The 18297-nt window shown below is 39.4% G+C and overlaps 2 protein-coding genes across 4 annotated transcripts in view; both read right to left on the reverse strand.

Moving 5' to 3' along the window:
* loxl2b (lysyl oxidase-like 2b) overlaps positions 1-3444 on the reverse strand; it is a 60470-nt gene extending 57026 nt beyond the window's left edge. The window contains exon 1 of the mRNA XM_042488476.2: positions 1331-3444. The gene's annotated coding sequence lies outside the window, so the exon portion shown is untranslated. The remainder of the gene's footprint in view (positions 1-1330) is intronic.
* Positions 3445-3583: 139 nt separating this feature from the next.
* cyb561a3a (cytochrome b561 family, member A3a) lies at positions 3584-15503 on the reverse strand. 3 transcript variants are annotated; one of them, XM_042488318.2, is made up of 7 exons: positions 15445-15503; positions 14690-14834; positions 12299-12503; positions 4463-4671; positions 4163-4317; positions 3923-4079; positions 3584-3835 (listed from the first exon to the last, which is right to left on the reverse strand). In XM_042488318.2, exons 2-7 carry the CDS (start codon positions 14825-14827, stop codon positions 3809-3811), a joined length of 891 nt encoding a protein of 296 aa, XP_042344252.1. In that variant the 5' UTR covers positions 14828-14834; positions 15445-15503; the 3' UTR covers positions 3584-3808. The 3 variants fall into 3 exon arrangements, with proteins under 3 accessions (XP_042344252.1, XP_042344250.1, XP_087933302.1); XM_042488316.2 differs by having other exon boundaries at positions 15335-15466; XM_088077176.1 differs by lacking the exons at positions 14690-14834; positions 15445-15503 and adding an exon at positions 14573-14652.
* Positions 15504-18297: the final 2794 nt, after the last annotated feature.

An 18297-nucleotide genomic window follows, 5' to 3' on the forward strand; every position in this document is an offset into this window, starting at 1 on the left:
GACTCTGCTGCCACCTGGTGTAAAATAGGACTGGGCTTTATTTTCTTCCAACAGTGTTGCAAAATTTGAGGCACACAAGAATACATTTATCTAACAATCCATTTTCTGTATAAAATGATGTTTTGGGCCTTCAATGTGTTAGGTCACCTTCTATTCCTAGATTTCTTCCTCATGACACAAACCAGATAGATCCCCTGCGGTGCAGCTTTGGCAGTGTATTGTTTTTGTTGTGAATAGGAGTAATCCGTAAGTAAGTTCAGTCAGTTTACATTTTACAGAAAGTCAAGTTATTGTATTTGCCTTACTAAAACTGAACTTTATACATTATACACACATGGAAACTTGTTTAGGGGCGTCCACACCAAGCACTATAACAAGTGCGCAAAATACCCAATGGCAAGTGCTCCGGTGTGATGACGAACAGATTCAATTTACAAGATAATAGCCACTGCAAATACATGCTCTGCACACACATAATCAAGGCTAGTATGGTTAACAATGAGGCCACTCGCACAAATACACAACCCAGCATGTCAATGCTCTGCTGCTGCAACAAATGCACTCAGCACATTTGCGTTTCTTGTGCGAGCACGCGCACGTGGACCCGACATACTACTATGTCTGTGTATAAATTCTCACATGGAGCACAGCAGGTGCTCACTCGCTGAGATGCGGCTCGGTCCCGTCTTCGCCACCCTGGCCGGGTGTGGCTGGGCGGGAGGGAACTTCCCAGCTCGCCTGCAGGTGTGCTAGCTAGCTGCCTCGCCGCTAGCTTTAGCATGGTTCTGGATGTTAGCTCCGCTTTTCTCATAACGAGAAATACCAAGTAGAGATTTTCATAGAGAAGCTAACATTTTCAAGCAATAAATTTAGCTTTCTCTTAAGACATATTTTCTCCGACTTGTAGTATAGCTGGGTGTACTGAGTCCACAGTTTTTAACCAAGTGTAACTCTGCTGAGGTGAAATAACTCCAGAGCTTTAACAATATGGCGCGGTTACGTCTCAGGTGTATGGCGGGGTTACGTGAGGTCAAGTGTGTTGGACTGTTTGGAGCAGCGTCACCCAATGAACGGAGACCTTATAATAACGTGAAAAATAATGTAATGATGATTTTTCAAGAGACCCCCAAAATTTTGCAGTTGAGGCTGTCAGTGGGTCTCAAGTGTCAACCAAAGGGTCTCAAGGGTCTTTATTTTTTGTTTTGACCCTCAAGGCCACCATACAATCAAAATTGAGACTGTAGATTTGTTAATAGTGTTCAGGCTGTTTTTACTTTACTGTGTGACTTTTCCAGCACTTGTCATGCCTTTTATAAAGCAGGTTTCTTACCGTTTGTCGCTTTCATCGAGATGTTTGTGGCATCTGGTGTTAGATGTGTTCCTCCACTTTCCCTCTCAGCCTTCTTCAGCATCAGTGGAGACCGTTACTGCCCTGCTGCTGCCAGTCTTTTTATTATTCAGACAAAGCAAGCGGTGACTGATCTTGATCAGTGTTGCATGAACTCACTTCATCTCCTGGTCTTTCATGTCTGCGCAGCTCTGGGAGTTGTCCCACAGCCCAGAGTGTGGCCTCGGCTGTCACAATACTGGTGAGGGGGAACATGTGAGACAAATATGCAGTACATCTTTTTGCTATTCAGTTTCATATTACACACCAATTATAATCAGAAAGGTCACTTAATGTCCAAGAGCTACGTTTGTTCTCCTGCATACAGATACATGGAGATCACCTGGACTACAAAACACTTCTTGTATGCTGGAGTTGGTAAAAACGAATGAATCAGAAATCACTGGGAAGTTTTGGGAAATTTACTTGTTCACCTTTTTTTTGCAAGAACAATAAATAAAATTCAACAGACTACCATGTCTGCACATTAAATAAGAATAGAGCGAGGAAATTCTTCACTTTAAATAAAGACGAGGCACTGTCAATATATCAATATCAAAATAAAACCTGCCAGCACCTCCAAAGCTCACTGATGAACCCTTTGAAACCTGTGGCAATTAGCTTGATTTCACTCAAAAACATAGAAAAAGGGCAATGAGCAACTTAACATGAAATGACCCCAAAAAAATTAGCAAGAAATTATGCAAAGGGGGAAAAAAACTTACCCCGAAATAAGCCAAAATTAGAAAAACTGTTTAAAAAAAAGACCTGAAAAAAGTGCAAAAAAACATATTTATTCTTTGTTACAGAATTTAAATATTTAATTATAATCATAAGAGTGATAGTTTGTCTGACATTTTCCCTCATTTTTTTCATATCTTTTTAATAATCTCTCTACCTTTCCCTTTTCTCACATTTTCAGATTTTTTTTTTTTTTTTTTGCATTTGGTGGAACACTTCTTGCCAAATTGCCTTTCTTGCCTTTTCCCTGTGGTTTTTTAAATAAATCAAACCAACCAACATTTCAGAAGTTTAAATGCTTGTGAGAGGCATCTGAATGCATCACAAAAAACTGCAGGCACAACTTTCTTTTTTCAGTGGAAAGACATTTCAGCCATTTGGCTAGCTGTTTCTCCTTAGCAAATTTGCTTTCCCCGGCAGCCTGTAAGCAAACGCAAAACTCAGTTGACTCTGCCTTACTCTGATTCTGATTGGCTTGACATTTAATACTAACATTAAGAAATCTCTCTCCTCTTGCCTAAATCTAATCAATCAACCAACAAAGGCAGCAAGTGCTAGCCAATTGGAGCGGAGTGGAGGGAGTCATGGCTTTGCTGTCCTGGGAATTGCATTCCCTCAGGTCCTTCAAGGTCACTACCAAGTACCAAACATCCTCCAAGGCTTTCCATTTGAAAGGGAGTTGTGAATCTACACTCAGTGGCGTCCTTCTGTAACTCTGTCTACTGTCTGCTGCTGGTTTTATTTGCACAGTTATATGTTCCTTTATGTTACACAGTCACTGCAGTCTCCCCTCTGGGGTTTTCTTTACTTCTGCCTTTTGTGGTTTTAGCAAACAAAGTTCTTCAGCACTGATTTGATATTGAGGTGTAACAACACACTCTGGACAGCCAGTCTGTGGTGGACCAATAAGCCTTGGAAGAGCATCAGCCTAATCACACCTATGGCTAACTTCTATGTTCTTGCTCTGTCTTGTTATCTTTTGATTATGGAGCCAAATTCCATCCCACTGTTGACAGAAAGATTACAAGGACTCTTTAGGGGATGATATCAGCTGTCTCAGTGTTTTGAGTCAACAGAAGTCTGCACAGCGGAGTTGAGTTGAAGCTCAAAGATGAAACCAGAATTACCACCTTGTGCTTGAATGCCTCCATGAACCAGTCAGGTTGCAGTTACTTGGTTGGTACCTTTTTTTTTCAAATCCAGACCTCACATGCACGCTGAAAATACAAAAATAATACAAAAAAACACTCAGAGGGTCTATGAAGATAAATACACCACCACATGCTTCTGGTGGGTCCTTAAGTGACGACTGAGAGGGATTACTTTCTTATTTGTTTGTATATTGTCTGTCTTTCTTGAAAATCTTGCAAAGTACATATAAAAAAAATAAAACTCTAGGTTCCCCCAGCTAGCTTGCTAGTTAACCATGAGAGTTAAATGAAAAAATGTCACTGCTTTAATCAAACTTTTTTTTAATTCTTTGGCAAAAAAAGCAAACTTAAATATAATTTGAATAAATATTTGCACCCACAACACAACGATAATTCTCACACGGTTTAGACAGCTGCATGTACATTCAAAGTCAAAGTTTTTGGCTTGTTATGGGGAATGGTGATCTGTGATGGTTGAACTGATTTTGCATGGAAAGATTTGAAGCAGTTAGCATTTTTGAAATTCCCATCATTCACTTTCCTCTCGAAGCAAGGGCTGTGGGAGAGAGCAGATAAGGATGATTATGAAATGATCAAAAGTATTTTTATTTGATTTTTATTGCATATCAACTGATATTCTCACCGTGTAAGCCAGATCCTCAGGTCTGGAGTCTGGTCGCTGCCATTCCTGGTTGGACAAAATCTTAAGGACCACCAAGCCGAAGGCAACAATCAAAACTCCTAATGAATTCCCCAACACAGCCTCAGATGGAAGCTTAGAATATGGCTCAGTTCCACTACTGTAGAAAAACACATTTAAAAGGTCAATTTTAGCATTTTATCTTGCATATAATTTAACAAAAGACTGAAGTATGGCACTCACAGAACAAAGATGAGTTTCTCGTTGATTCCAGAGATGCAGGCAACTATGCTGAGCCACAGTATGCTGCCTCCCATCCACACATGGACGGGTTTCAGGAGTGCACGTAGTGATACAGGGGTGCAGGGCAGGAGGAAGCCAGCCACACCCACCACCCACTGGACCGATGGATGCAGGGACAGACATCAACAGTGAATACAAAGGCAGACAACCAAAGCTCAGTCATGTCTAAGAACAAGACCAAAATAAAAACAATCATGCCTACCTTAATGCACTTGTCAATAAAGAGATTCAGCTGTGTACCTGCATGGCAAAAAGAGCTACAGCAGTGATTCCAATCCAGCTGTGCAAGGAGTAGAGGTTGGAAGTGTGTTTAGCATTGTGGAAATCAAACACAGCACAAAGCCCCACAATGGACAGGATCAGGGTGATGAGCATCAGTGCAGCATGCAGCAGCTTCCAGGGGAGTTTGTTCTGACCCCAGGTCAGGGGGATGCGGTACAACACAGCTCCTGCAGGAAGGAGGCAACATCAGAAAAGATACCAAACTTCACTAATGCATTTTAGTTCATGTCTCTGGAGGGCACTGAAAAAATAAATAAAAGCATTTTAGCTCTCTCAACTTTGGCCTGAAGACAAACATCTGACACTGTCACAAACTGGAGGCAACAAACACATGGCACCCTCTCCTTACCTGCAGGAGAAGTCTATCAAAAGATGCTACCGAGTTTAGGGCTGTACCTGACTCAGTTACACTCTGTTTCTGTCATCAGTCTGACATTGGCTGAATCCAAATCTCTATTCTAATATACGAGTGTGTCCATGGGAAGTCTTTGAGTGCTGAGGGCTGTCCAAATCCCTCAAGCAGACTTTCTCCAGACTTCCAGAGAGTCCACTCTGGATGCAGAGTTCTAGGGCTGTATCCGACTCAGAATTATGTCAGTCGAATCAGATTTGGCCGTTATATACAAATATTCGACGATTCAAGTTTTTTTTTCCTATGTAAAAGGGTTAGACTTTGAAGGGTTTTAAGTTTGAACAGGGTTTATCGGGATGTTCAATTTAACAGTGGCATTCATCTTATGTAGTCAACAAGCTGACTGCACTAAAACAGATCAAATGTATGCAACAACATTTTTTGCTGACAGTAGAGCCTCTCTATGCCAGAGACTGTGTCGTATTAAGTTGCCGTGAGTATTAAATTCACCACTTTTAAGCAGAGAGGAGAGCCTCTCCTCCTCCCTGCCACTGCATCGCATCTGTTGCAGCCTGTACCAAAGAGCAGCACAACCGTCAAGAGTGCTCACTTTGTAGAAAAATCAGGGAACCAAAACATCTCCAGAAGTACACTGCACAGCACACTGACTGGCAAAAAACAAGGCCAAACAAACAAACAAAAACAATGAAAAACCAACTGCTTGACTAAAATCATTCTCAGTTTAACTAGGGGCCTCTAGCTGATGATAAATTACTATATTACAATATTACTTAAATCATACAGGCCAGAAATAGTATTTAACTACATCATAAATCAGAAATGTGTAAAAGTATAGGTAATCAAGTTATGTATTATTACTGCAGCCTATATAGGCTTCAGACTGTGCAGTGTAATATATAGGCTAAGAAAAGTGACAGAAAATCATCTTAAGAAGCTCTTCTAGTTTCAGTGCTACCCAGCTTATTCAGTCATAGTTTTCTTACTTACCAACATTTCTGTATTAAAATATGTGTAGCTCCTATTTTGTATAGAATTTTGTTCAGTCAAAAAAAAAACCTTTACATGGGATTTATATCTGTTGACAGATGAGCAGACAGAGAGTGAAAGCAGCCATCACCGTGGACATGAATGTAGTTGTCACTCAAATGTTTCCATGGTAACGGGTGAAACAGACTCAAGGCCTGTCTATCAGCGGCTTGCAGTCTGCCCTTGCAGACTAAACGTGATGATGGGGAACATATCCGAGTGCGTATGGCTGAAGTCTGTGAGGGCTCAGTCAGCAAGTCAGGAGGGTGGACATTTGGATTCAGCCATTGTATCCGCTCTAACCGATTTCTGTGAGGGATGGGGATTTGGTTTTTTTCCCCTGACCAATCACTGGAGATCACGAATCTGCCTGAAACTAAGGTTATTTGGAGTCCACACTGACCAACTTCAATGTCAGGTAATATTGAGAAGACATTTCGATTTAGAACAGCCTCAACAGCGTTTTTTCTATAGTGCTGGGAATTGTTGTTGTAGCTCCTTAATGGTTCTGGTGCACTACTTGAAAACAGTTTGACAACAGCTGATTGGCTAATCTTTAGTCCCACCACAAAGCTCATTGGATTGTTTTTTTATTCAATCAAGAAACCACTGTTTCCTCTCACGATGAGAGAAGGATTGAAAAGTCTGGATTCAGTCAAGTCTGCATTGATGTCAAATCTTTTTTTTTAAACCTTTTTTTCTGGTACATGCAGAACTTTCTTTGAACATACTCTGATCACGTATTGCACTGCACTTGCACTATTTCAAATCAGATTTTATTCCCAAGTCCATATACCTAGCTTTCATTTCACTGTCATTTTTTTTAACAAAATGACAAATAAAACTTGAAAATTAACCATGCCCAACAATCTAAAAAAGATGAATATGGCTCTATGACATGCACTGTTAAATTTCCAGGGCCATATTTACAAAGAGTTGCTCCTTGTGGCCCAAAACCCTTGCAGGCTCACAAAAGGGAGTGTCTGTGACAATCAATCACAATTTTTAAAAGAATATGTCATACCTAGCAATCGGGTCAGCCACACCATCTCAATAAGTCAAAGCTTCCCTATCTTGCTCAAAGTTACTTAAATAACCTTTCTAAATCACTCCTAAGCTAGGTCTCTTTGCAAGACATTTTCAGGCTAAGTTAGAAGCTCTCTGAGAGTATTTGCCGAATGTTTGTGTACAGGGCCCCTGAAGCCTAAGTGCTATAAGTATACTTGCTTACAGAATTCAAAACATAGAATATAGGCATTAAACTAGTGGTTCTCAAACTTTTACTCTTGTGAGATCATAAAAATGTATGAAGCAATTTATGTTGTAACAGCTGGTTTTTATGTTTGCAAAGAAAAAAATATATTAACCCTCTATGGTACAGCGTTGCCACATGGCAACAACCCCATTTTAAGCCTTCTACACACAGATAATACATTCAAAGTTATGATGCAATGCATTAAAAAAGAGGTGGGGTTCTAAGTAAACCAATTGCAGTGTTTAAATTTGTCACATTACTTTCTATAGGCCATTTTGAAACCCTTTTCTGCAGACATCATGGACGGGAGGAGCCTCACCATTTGACGCCTAAAAATTCAACAAAAAAAGTGTTTTTTTGAAGTTTTTCAATGGGGAAAAAAATATACACTCAACAATAGGTTAGTTAAGTTCATTATCATGTAGTTTCTTGCACTGTAGTCGATCAATAAATAATAGAAAATGTTAAAAATGTGTACGTTGCCATATGGCAACACCGTACCATTATGGATTGCTAGCCTGGCATGTTGATAACATTTTGTATATAGGCCTACTTTGCAATTGCATTGGTGTACACTGATCTTCTATAGTCTATAAATTATAATAATGCACTTTGTGAGTCCTTTCCACATTGCATATGATGATATTTGACACATCTTTCTTCCATTTACAGAATGAATGCAAATTTTTTTTATGGTACATCGCAGAAAAAGGCTGAACTAGCCCTCCCACTAGATGATAGTGAAGATGACAAAGAATTCAGTGACGAGGAAAATGAGCTGCTGGAAACACAGAGTGAGAGTGATGAAGACAGTGAGACCGATGAAGATTATGAGCCAGAGAATGAGGACAGTGGGGACAGTGAGGACAGAGACAGTGAGGGCAATGGAGACAGTGAGGAGAGGGAGGACAGTGAGGATGAAAGTGAAGTGACAGGTATTACCAGTAAGAGAGTGTAAAATGGGTAACATCTTGACCCTAACCCTGTTCAGGCTACTGGGGATTGTTTATACTATAACATGAGTTTTAAAATAAATGTTACATACAATTTTAAACAAAACTCATATTTTCATTACTTTCCATTATAGTACGGTGTTGCCATGGTATGAACCCTAAAAACTACTAAAAAAATATTATTTTTTGAAAATGTCTCTTAATTATGTTTACTTGGTCTATTTTAAGACAAAAAAACACCCCAAACATTTTTTTACCAACTGGGATCATAGTGCGTACCATAGAGGGTTAAGAAAAGTCTAACAAAGGACCAGTTTTGCGTGCCAAAATTTATACTTTTTTTAATAGTTTTTGTACCCAGTTAAAGAGAACAGAGACGCTTCTATTTTAAAATCAATCCAGCTGTCTACATAGGCCACAGAACTGCATGACTCATTTTGACTGCAGAAAAAAAACACTAACACCCACTAACATCTGGCTTTTTGATACAATGGAAGTGTGTACAATTGGCATTCATGCCGGGGACTTATGTCTCTGCAGTAGTCACAGGTATTTACTGCCTCTAGCTCTGATTGGCATTGATGGGAACCCAACACCCAGTTGAATGTGTTAATTTCAGCTCCTTAACTGGCGAGATGCAATGACGCACCGCCGTCTTCTCCAAAGCAGCATTAAAACACTGATCCAAATTAGTCTGCACCAAGAGAGACTGAATAAGGAAGAGATATATCGAGAGAAGTAACCAACGTGACATGCCCCTGTCCATACTGCTGCCTGCTATTTACCTGTTCTCTGGTCCATCTGTGACATTGCAAGGACACACTAAAACAAAACCCCACATACACACAAAAGGCACACTCATCTGCTGCAGCACAGTGTACACAGCTCTGCTCCACTGGCAATGGTAAAGCAGTCTATAGCCAATTTTTACCATGTTTTTCCGTGTTTCCGCGTACACACTATAATTTACGTGGGAAAAGAGCAGTATACCTTTCCCATCAAAATTAGCACATGAAGTATATTTTTTGCACTTTAAGTCTATATTCATCCGTTTTAGGTGCGTAGCTGCAGTGATAGTGTGTTGGGCTCTGACTTCTACCATAACGCAGGTGACCTACACTCAATACAGTGCCTGAACCTATCCAGTGAATACACAGACAGAGGCCTGAAGCTGCTGCTCTGCTAATGTGCTGCTCACACTGCGCCTCCTTTGTAGATTCATCTTGCAACCCTCTGTGGGGTCCTGAGCTCCAGGGTGGGAACCACTGCTTCAAACAATAGCAATCTAATTGTGCATAATGAGATTCATTGTCTTCATATTTAATCAAATATAAAACCTCTCATTATGTAATATCAGACAAGGGATCAGTATGTCATAGTGTGAACAGAAAAGGCTAAATGGTGTGGCTATTAGTCACTCATACAATCATAGTCTATGTCGGGTGGCCCGCTGGGTGGGTGAAAATGTGTGACCATTTTCTAATTTACAATGAAGATTAATTAATTGACACTGGCTTTCTTGTACTTTGAATGTAAATTAGGTGCCAGAGTGCATAAAAAAAACATTAAAAGAGCTTGTTTATCAGAAAAAATGTGCCAGAGGACAGGTGTCAAGGCAAATTATTTCTATATTATTTATTAATGTTTGTTTATAAACTGACCCCTGGCCTCCTGTCATTTGGTAACAGTAGCCCCCAGACGAAGCAAGCTGAATATCCCTGGTCTATGAGAAGCACATTTTAAATGTCTTTTAATGTATTTTAATGAGGAATTTTATGATTTTCGGTTTTAATAATTTCCAAAATATTAAGTATTAAGGAAACTGTTCTGGAAAAATCAACTGGTGGCCCCACATATTTCAGCTATGTTCATAATACAGGGCTTAAAGATACTGTTGTGTATGAAAATTTTGTCATATTCAGTGAAACTGTCACTATATTTTTTCACGTCCTGTCACTGCCTCTAATGGCATTTGCTAGAATCAGACCAGTGTGGTTAGCAACAACCAATCAGAGCAGAGGAGTCACTGATGCAGCTCTCAATCATGTTAACCACTGCTTATGAACTGTGGTCAAACTGTCAGACTAGATGGTAGGCAGCCTTGATCAAATATAAACCTAGATTCTATTTCTGCTTTGCCCATTTCTTGTCTCAAATGTTTTCAGAAACATATTTTAGCGTTCTGTTAAGCTGTAAAATAAGAAAGTTAGTCCAGCTGGTAGGTGTTGCCAGGATCTATTTTTTTAGCTGTATCTAACATAGTGACAGGGTCACAAACTTTCTCATTTGTCATCTAAACTGTTCATGAAAATATATTTCAGCCAGGACCAATTTAGTCAGAGACAACTATTTCTTGTATTTGCCATATGATGTGATAAATAATAAAATAATATTGATGAGTCAGACACAGCATGAAAAAAAGAAGCTGGGGTAGGGGCAAGTTGCAAAGCATCTTCCAGAGGAAGCAGCTTAAATAGGGCGTCCTGAATGAGATTTACCAATCGGTTCCATAGAGGGAAATCAGCTGATTGGGCTGAAACTGTGGCCTGCCTGAACTAACGCAATGCTCAGTTTCTAAAAACATCTGCAGTGAGAACTAGGCAATGACATAACAGGACCTTAAAATCCTCTGCCTGTGTGAGCCGCGGAAGTGTCACAGAACCTGTTGGGGTTCTTTTTCGGCCCCCAGGTTAACAGGTTAGAGCAGCCACATTGTTGGCATGAGCAGTGCTGTTCAGGCACGTCCCAGCTGCTGCTCAGCTGCAGCGCATCTAGAGAGACAGAGTCTTGACAATTTTTACTGCATGACACACGGTAAAGAGCAAAAATAGATAGTGAGAATGGAGTTTTAATGGTCATACTGACACTCTCCTTTCACTATAGCTACGCTGTCTATACCAGTCACAGACATGAAGAAATACATATACACATCTGTTTTACTCAACCTTTCCTGTCTCTGTTTAAAAATAAAAGACCTCTGACAATGTTACTGGTGACAGAATTCCTTCAGTTGATAACACAAGGCCTTGCAGGACTGTTTCGCTGACAATGCAGTGACTGCATTGCTTGATTGAATGATTGGAATATGTGCTTTTCATTGTGGAAATACAGTGGTTACAGCAGCAGGCAGCTCTGCAGCAGCGTTGCAGCAATGACGCTGTCAGTGTGAGCACTACAAGATTGCCAGGTGCAGCCATTTGGTGAGGTTGCCATCACGGGCTGCTCACGCGTGCAGTGTGGCCGGGGCGTTAGCCTGCAGTTTATCAGCAGTGATTGACATGGCTGACAGCTGCATTTGATGTAACAGGATAGCAGAGAAGTATGATATTTTTCAGATTATCCGCCTCATGTAGTGCTATGTGAATACAGCTTTTCAGCAAATGTGAAAAAAGTAAATGTTTCTTTTGCAGGTGTGGAGCCATAAAAATCTAATTTGGGCCACATTTGCTTGTAATGTGAACAAAGCCTGTTAAATATTTCACAAATGTTTACCATATGTGGAACATTATAACTTTTTGTGTGCACTGTACATAGCACATTTATTTACTGACATTAGCACTGCGGCCTCAATTTTTGACTTATTTCAAAACCTTTCACACCATTTCATGTCCTGTGGGGCTGCCCTACAGTACATGTGCAATGTACAGTAATCATGACATGCAGTATTAATCACACATCAAGAGATTAAAATGACCCACTGCTTCAAAAATAGTTGTTTTTCACATATGGGTTTGCTTATTTAGGCAGCAAAGTGATTAAAAATCTAATGTGATTTTCCTTAAACACGTAAAGTTTCTACCTCACACTGACTGTGATCACGCCAAAACATTCAAATGCAGACAGACTTAGTCACCTTTACAGTATAATGCCAGGTATATCATGTAGGCTACCACATTACAGATGCATTACAATTCCTTGCTGAAAAACACTTTCTTTCATTTGATCAAACTTACTTGACATCAGAAAAAACTGACTGCAATCACTAAGGAGTGGCACTTAAAGCTAAGCAGTCACTGTGGACATTGCCTCGCATGTATGACACTGAGATGATGCATCAAATTACATATTAGGTCTCAATGAAACCTGTAATGTGTAGTTATGTAAATACTGTCTGACTTTGACATGATAAAAAAAGAAGTGAGAAACAGAAATGAAACCGTCTGATCTATAACTAGAGAGGCACTCACCGATGCCGTACAGCACAACCAGACCGGTTACCATCAGGACAGGGTGCCAGTTGAACTGCAGGGTTGTACCATCCCAGGCGAAACCGCCACGCCACTGGCTGTTCCACACACACACGCACACCACGCAGGCCAAGCCCAGGCCCAGACACAGGAGGTAGCATATGTAGAATCGCACAACAGACGTCATTCTGAAGGGATCTGTAGGCTAAAACCATAAAAAGAACATCAGGACAAATAGTGTGGTAGGACAGCACAGAGGTTAGACAGACAGAATGACATGTTGCTGATCCAATGCCAACATGAGTTAGTCACTGCCCAGAAAGCAGTGATCTGGTCATGTGCAGATCATACTGCCTAGTTCAGGAGTGGCCAAACTTTGTATAAAAGGTTCTTTTAAGACATTTAGGTCAAAGTGAAAGTTTAACAGCAATTCAAAGACTGTATTTCAGTATATGGCAGATTTTAACTACACACCAGGTGACTCTTTATATGTGCATTTTCATTTTTTTCTGTGCAAAAAACCATCACTCACATTTCTATAAAAATAGAAAATAAACAAATTTGCATTTTTCTTTTGAAGACTTTCTGAAAATTCAATACAATTTTTTTTGCTACATTTGGATAGAAACCCAAACATTGTTTCAACAACATTTCAATGTCTATGTTTCACCTGTTGGGTTTCCATCACAATGTAGAGCAAATGTTAACAAAATTTGAAGAAAACTGTCAAAAGAAAATGCAAATTAAAGAGCTTCCCTACCCACTACCGTTATGCAAACATTAGGAGTTAGTTCACTGAGATAAACAGAAGGTGGTACTAACTCTCCAATCAGGTGCCAATGCAAAGTGGGCGCAACAAGATGTAATTAAAGAGCGCCAGTCAAACAACACACAAAGGAGAACAATAGACGTATAGTAACAGAGAGCGCACTGGATAGTAACAATGGAGAATTGTGAACAACTAATATTACTGCTCTGTGCTCTTGGAAAAGTCCTGGTAACATCCCTACATAAACATGTTAAAAGCTGAGGTGAAATGTAGCTATGTACATTTTCTCAAGCACTGTACTTGAGTACAATGTTAAGGCACTTTAACTTTACTTGAGTGTTTCTAATATATGCTACTTTCTAATTCTACTCTAATTGTCAAAGGCAAATATTGTACTTTTTACTCCACTTAAATTTATTTTAAAGCTTTAGTTACTACTTTAGTTACATTAATATATTTTGTACTTATCAGTACAAAATATATTGTAGTTCGAGCACCCCAGCATAATATTAGCCCTTTACTAGCTGCAACATTTAAGTGATGTGAATGCATCAATAATGACATATATATATATATATAATATCATTTAATAATGATAATAATAATAATACTTGTGATTCTAAAATTGAACACTGCATATACTTTTATGTTTTTTTTGCACATTTACTGAATTTGGATTTTGAATGCTGGCCTTTTACGTGTAACAGGAAATATTTAAACTGTAGTATTGCTACTTTTACTCAAGTAAAAAATCTGATACTGGTTAAAAGCCAGCCAGAGATGATGCAGAAAGCATGCAGTGGCCTATACAAATAAACAATGACAGTACATCATGACCGCAGTCTTTATTTACTGAATCCGTTTCCATTACTCTTAGTCGCATTTACTTTTTATTCATACACCTACTTTTCCACTACCCCTAAGTGAAAAAACATTTTTGTGAAATTTCAAAATTTTAAACATTTTTAGCATTTCCATTCAGTTTTTTTATGTGCCAGCTAAAGGTGAATGGAAATGCCAAAAGTCTAAATAATGGCAGTAGTGCCTCATTACCATCAGATTTTTTTTTTAAATAATTAATGGCAAAAGGGCCATTGGCCTTTTCCATTGTTCAGATTTCTGGCATTTCCATAATGTCAAAAAAAATTCTCTTTCACTTTATCAAACCAAATCTAGTCTGGTTTAAAGCTTACACACTGAATCAATTTTTAACACTTTCTTCCGCAACCTTTGTCAGCAACATTGTATATATAGAGCACCTTATTGAGAACCAATATTTAATGTTAACTAAACAAAAATACTTGTACAATGAAACTATAAAAGGATGTGAAACTTAATTCAAATTCCTTAATACAGAAAAAAATAATAAATTGCATGTTGATGCATGGTCAGTAAAAATTACCTCTAACCTTAAACTGCTAGTATTTATGTCAGCATCACATCAAACTTAACAATTTTATCATAAACTCGATATTTGATAACCATCAGAAATGTGCATGCCTTACCTTGTCTCCAGCTGTCTTAACACTGACAGCACTTCCTATTGAACTCAGGGCCATATGATGTAAAACGAATTGCATTGCCTCGTGATTTTCTCTGGTTATTGTTTAACTGATACTCACCGTGTTATTTGCTCTCACTTCGTGTTTCTGTGCTTCATCTGGACTCTCACTTCCACATTGAGCTGAGCTGCGGTGGCTGAGGGGGAAGCAGTCAGAGGTGGAGGCACAGCTGGGGGAAGAGGGGCCAGACGGCTGCATCTGCTGCCTATGGATACGGGGGACAGTGGGAGTCGGTCACATTTGTCAGTTTGGTTGGAGAGAAATTAGAATCATCAAGCCAATGCAAAACATTGTATTCTTCGTCTAAACAAAAATACCGGAATTAGGGCGTTTGTAAAGATTGAAGTGGAGTTGCTCACTTTCCAAATGTGACAGAGTTAGCTACTTAACGTCATAAAAAAAGAAATAAAACTTAAGTGGAAAAACGCAAGTGCTTTCTGGCAGAGGGAAACGTCTCATGACTCAATAAATCAGGTTATTTAGTTCGACACTTTTTAGCAATTTAGCGAAATATTTTAATGTTAACAACCACTTGGCGTTTTTTAGTGTAGCTACATTTTAAGCACGGCGAATTAAAGTGTGTCAAATACTGTTTTTCAAATTACGTCGTGTAAAATTAGTGTCCAAAGTTACGTACTACTGTGACCGCTATAGCATACACAAGAAGTCGGAATAATTCGAATAATAAAGCGTAAAGTCGTGCACCTCTTTTAAGCTCCACATTTAGAGGGACGGCGACAAAAAAACGCTGAGGATAAAAGCTGCGTATACAGGTTAAACAGGGTAAACTTTAATCGCCGGGAAGCGACATTTACCTTTCCCATTTCCTTATTGACAGCGCAAGGCCTTGTGGGAATTGTAGTTTTATGTTTAAACAGCGCTCCCGGCAGCGCCCCGCACTTTCCAATCATGATTCTGTAATTAAATGGAATAACTTAAAAGTCCCGCGCTGTTAAATATTATGCTCTGCCCTCTAGTTCTACTAATACTGCTATCCTTATCTCTTAACAGGCAGCCCCCATGAAAATAGGATGATAAAACTTTATTGATCAACCAGGAGAAATAAATTCGTTGCGGCAGTTAAAGCAATAAGACCCAGAAGGGAAAATGAAAATAGAATCTAATCACACACATATGCAATATTAACACAAACAATAAAACAAGGCAAATAATTAAATAATACAGCAATAAAGCTATTATAGGCAATATGCAAGTCTGGGGTTGTATAAACACATGAATTACCAATACTGATGAAATTATTCAAATGACTGCTTTTTCTTGCTGGCTGTGATTACAATGACTGTATGTGTGAAAATCAGAAAGGGACCCCACTGCAGGAGGAGGGCTATCGTGGCGGCAGGATGGCTGACCTGTGAAGATCTGCTGTCTTCCAGCTCCACCTGGAGGCAGTGTTAGTCAGTATGTTATTTGCTCTTCTGTTCAGTCTGCTACATGAATTTAAATGAGTTTATATGCTGCTCCCGGTGTCTCCTAAAAAGCTCCAAGCTAAACACTGTCATTTTGAGTGTTTTTGGTCATAAAAGACTACATTGTCACAAGATACAAACACATTAGACACACACACACACACACAGTTAGTAATCAGCTTCTGCTGGTATACATGTACAGCATATGTTTGAATATTTTATGAAAATATACTATTTGTTTTACTTAACCTAATATCTTTTATAATATTTAGGGACTGTTCATTATTTATGAGAGTGGAAGGGGTGGTGCCAAACAAGGGAGGCACTTCAAATATTTTATAAGCACTGAGGAGGGAGTCAGGATTTCTAAATTAGCTTAGGGGAATGACATGCAACTTTAAATGGTTGTGTTTTGAATCTATTTTAAAAACCCTAAGCCAAACCAGCCAAGTGGGTTTAAAAGATACGTTTTCATTTTAAAAATCCCCCAAATCACACCATTTAATATAGCCAGAAACTGTGTGAAAATGTGGTTATTTATGGCAAAAGCATTCTCCTCCAGTCACTCAGGGAGGCTTAAAGAAAATATTTGTCACACCCCAGCCAGCCCCTTCACTGTTAAATAAAGTACAGCCCCTTCACTGTTAAATAAAGTACAGCCCCTTACTGAATGTATTTAATATATCACAGTGGTGGAAAGTATTTAGATATTTTACTTAAGCAAAAATATCAACACTACCATATTGAAATACTTGATAAACGTGAATTTGTGCATTAAATATTATCACTGAAGTAAAAGTATAAAGGTTTAACAATAAACTAGAAATACTGCTCCGTGGTTTTATGCCTCTACGCATCAGTCAAGTTTCTCTTACACATCCACGTCTGTGAAAACATGGTTGTTTCACACTCATCTTTCCCCCAGCAGCACAGAAGAGCTATACAATCAGCACAGTTTCATGGTCATCCAAGATTAGTGTCACCAATTCATGATCTGACCAAAATTCTTCCCTTCTGTTCCTGAGATATGATGTTAAATAATAACCACCAACATCTGATCAGATTACTGTTGAGTCCAAGGTGGCGTTTGTGCTGAATTTAATCTGCAAGGCTTTTTCGAGATACACTGTTCACAAGAATGACACATATAGATGTACTGACATACTGACATACCAATGTACCGATGGAAGGACACGAAAACGTTCAGGCTACACTTACCACCAGCATGAATTTATATAAAATACAAAAAAACAACAAAGATATATCATGGGAGCACGTCTCAGATCATCATCCCTCGAGTCAACCAGGTATGCATGCAGTGTAACTCCTGTTCTCTGCTGCACATCTGATTACCTCACAGTCACACATTGATGCACACACCATGCATCGTGCCAGCTTTGAGCTGCATGTACTCTTATTCACATTTGTCCTGGTTTGTGCATACTCTGTGTTGCAGCAGATGGCCAAAAGCAAAACTGGTGCAAAAAGCAAGCGCCTTGCTTTTTTCACACTAACCACAATTTAGTTTCAGCTTCAAACACATGACCAGATCCTTTAAGGTAAAGCAGGAATACAGAAAAAACAGTTCTCAGAAAAAAAACCCACATATACAGGTGACCATTTCTGAGACACTGAGTCTCAGAAATGGTCATCTGTATATGTCAGGGGGTGAGACACCGAGTCACATATCATGAAAGTTTCTCATTCTAATAACTTATCTTCTGTTCATCAGTGGCAGAATGGGCTTCCATGCCCACCAGTTCAGGGAAGGTGCATCATAATATCTCCCAAACAGAGGCCCCTGTCCTCCAGCGCTGTTCTTTAAAACAGACAAGAATCAAGCTGTCAGTGGATGCAAGTCTCTGACTTCTATTATCAAAGTCTTTCAGATCCTCTGACAGGCTCCTTGAAGTGATCTGTTCAAATGCTTCTGCCAGTCCCCTCTCAGTGTGACAGGCCAGAACAGCACTGAGCTGGAGATGAAGATGCTTAAATTCAGTGTTCAGAGCTGGCTGTGTGACACAGTGGGACAGCTCCAGGCTTTTGTTACGGACATCTAAGTTAATGTTCTACACTTCCTTTAGTCCCTCTTGGATTCTGGCATGGACTTAGTCTCATTCCTTATAGTCCTGCGGTGGTTTCTCCCTTGCTATTTTCTGAGTCCAGGAAGGCAGAACTTGGTGAGCGACAGGCTTGTTGTCAAGTCTCCTGTCTCTGGAAAGCTTTTTAAACAACTGTCAT

This window comes from Plectropomus leopardus, chromosome 4, assembly GCF_026936395.1.
Source record: "Plectropomus leopardus strain MGB_pleo_1.0 chromosome 4, ASM2693639v1, whole genome shotgun sequence".
NCBI classification, from domain to species: domain Eukaryota; kingdom Metazoa; phylum Chordata; class Actinopteri; order Perciformes; family Serranidae; genus Plectropomus; species Plectropomus leopardus.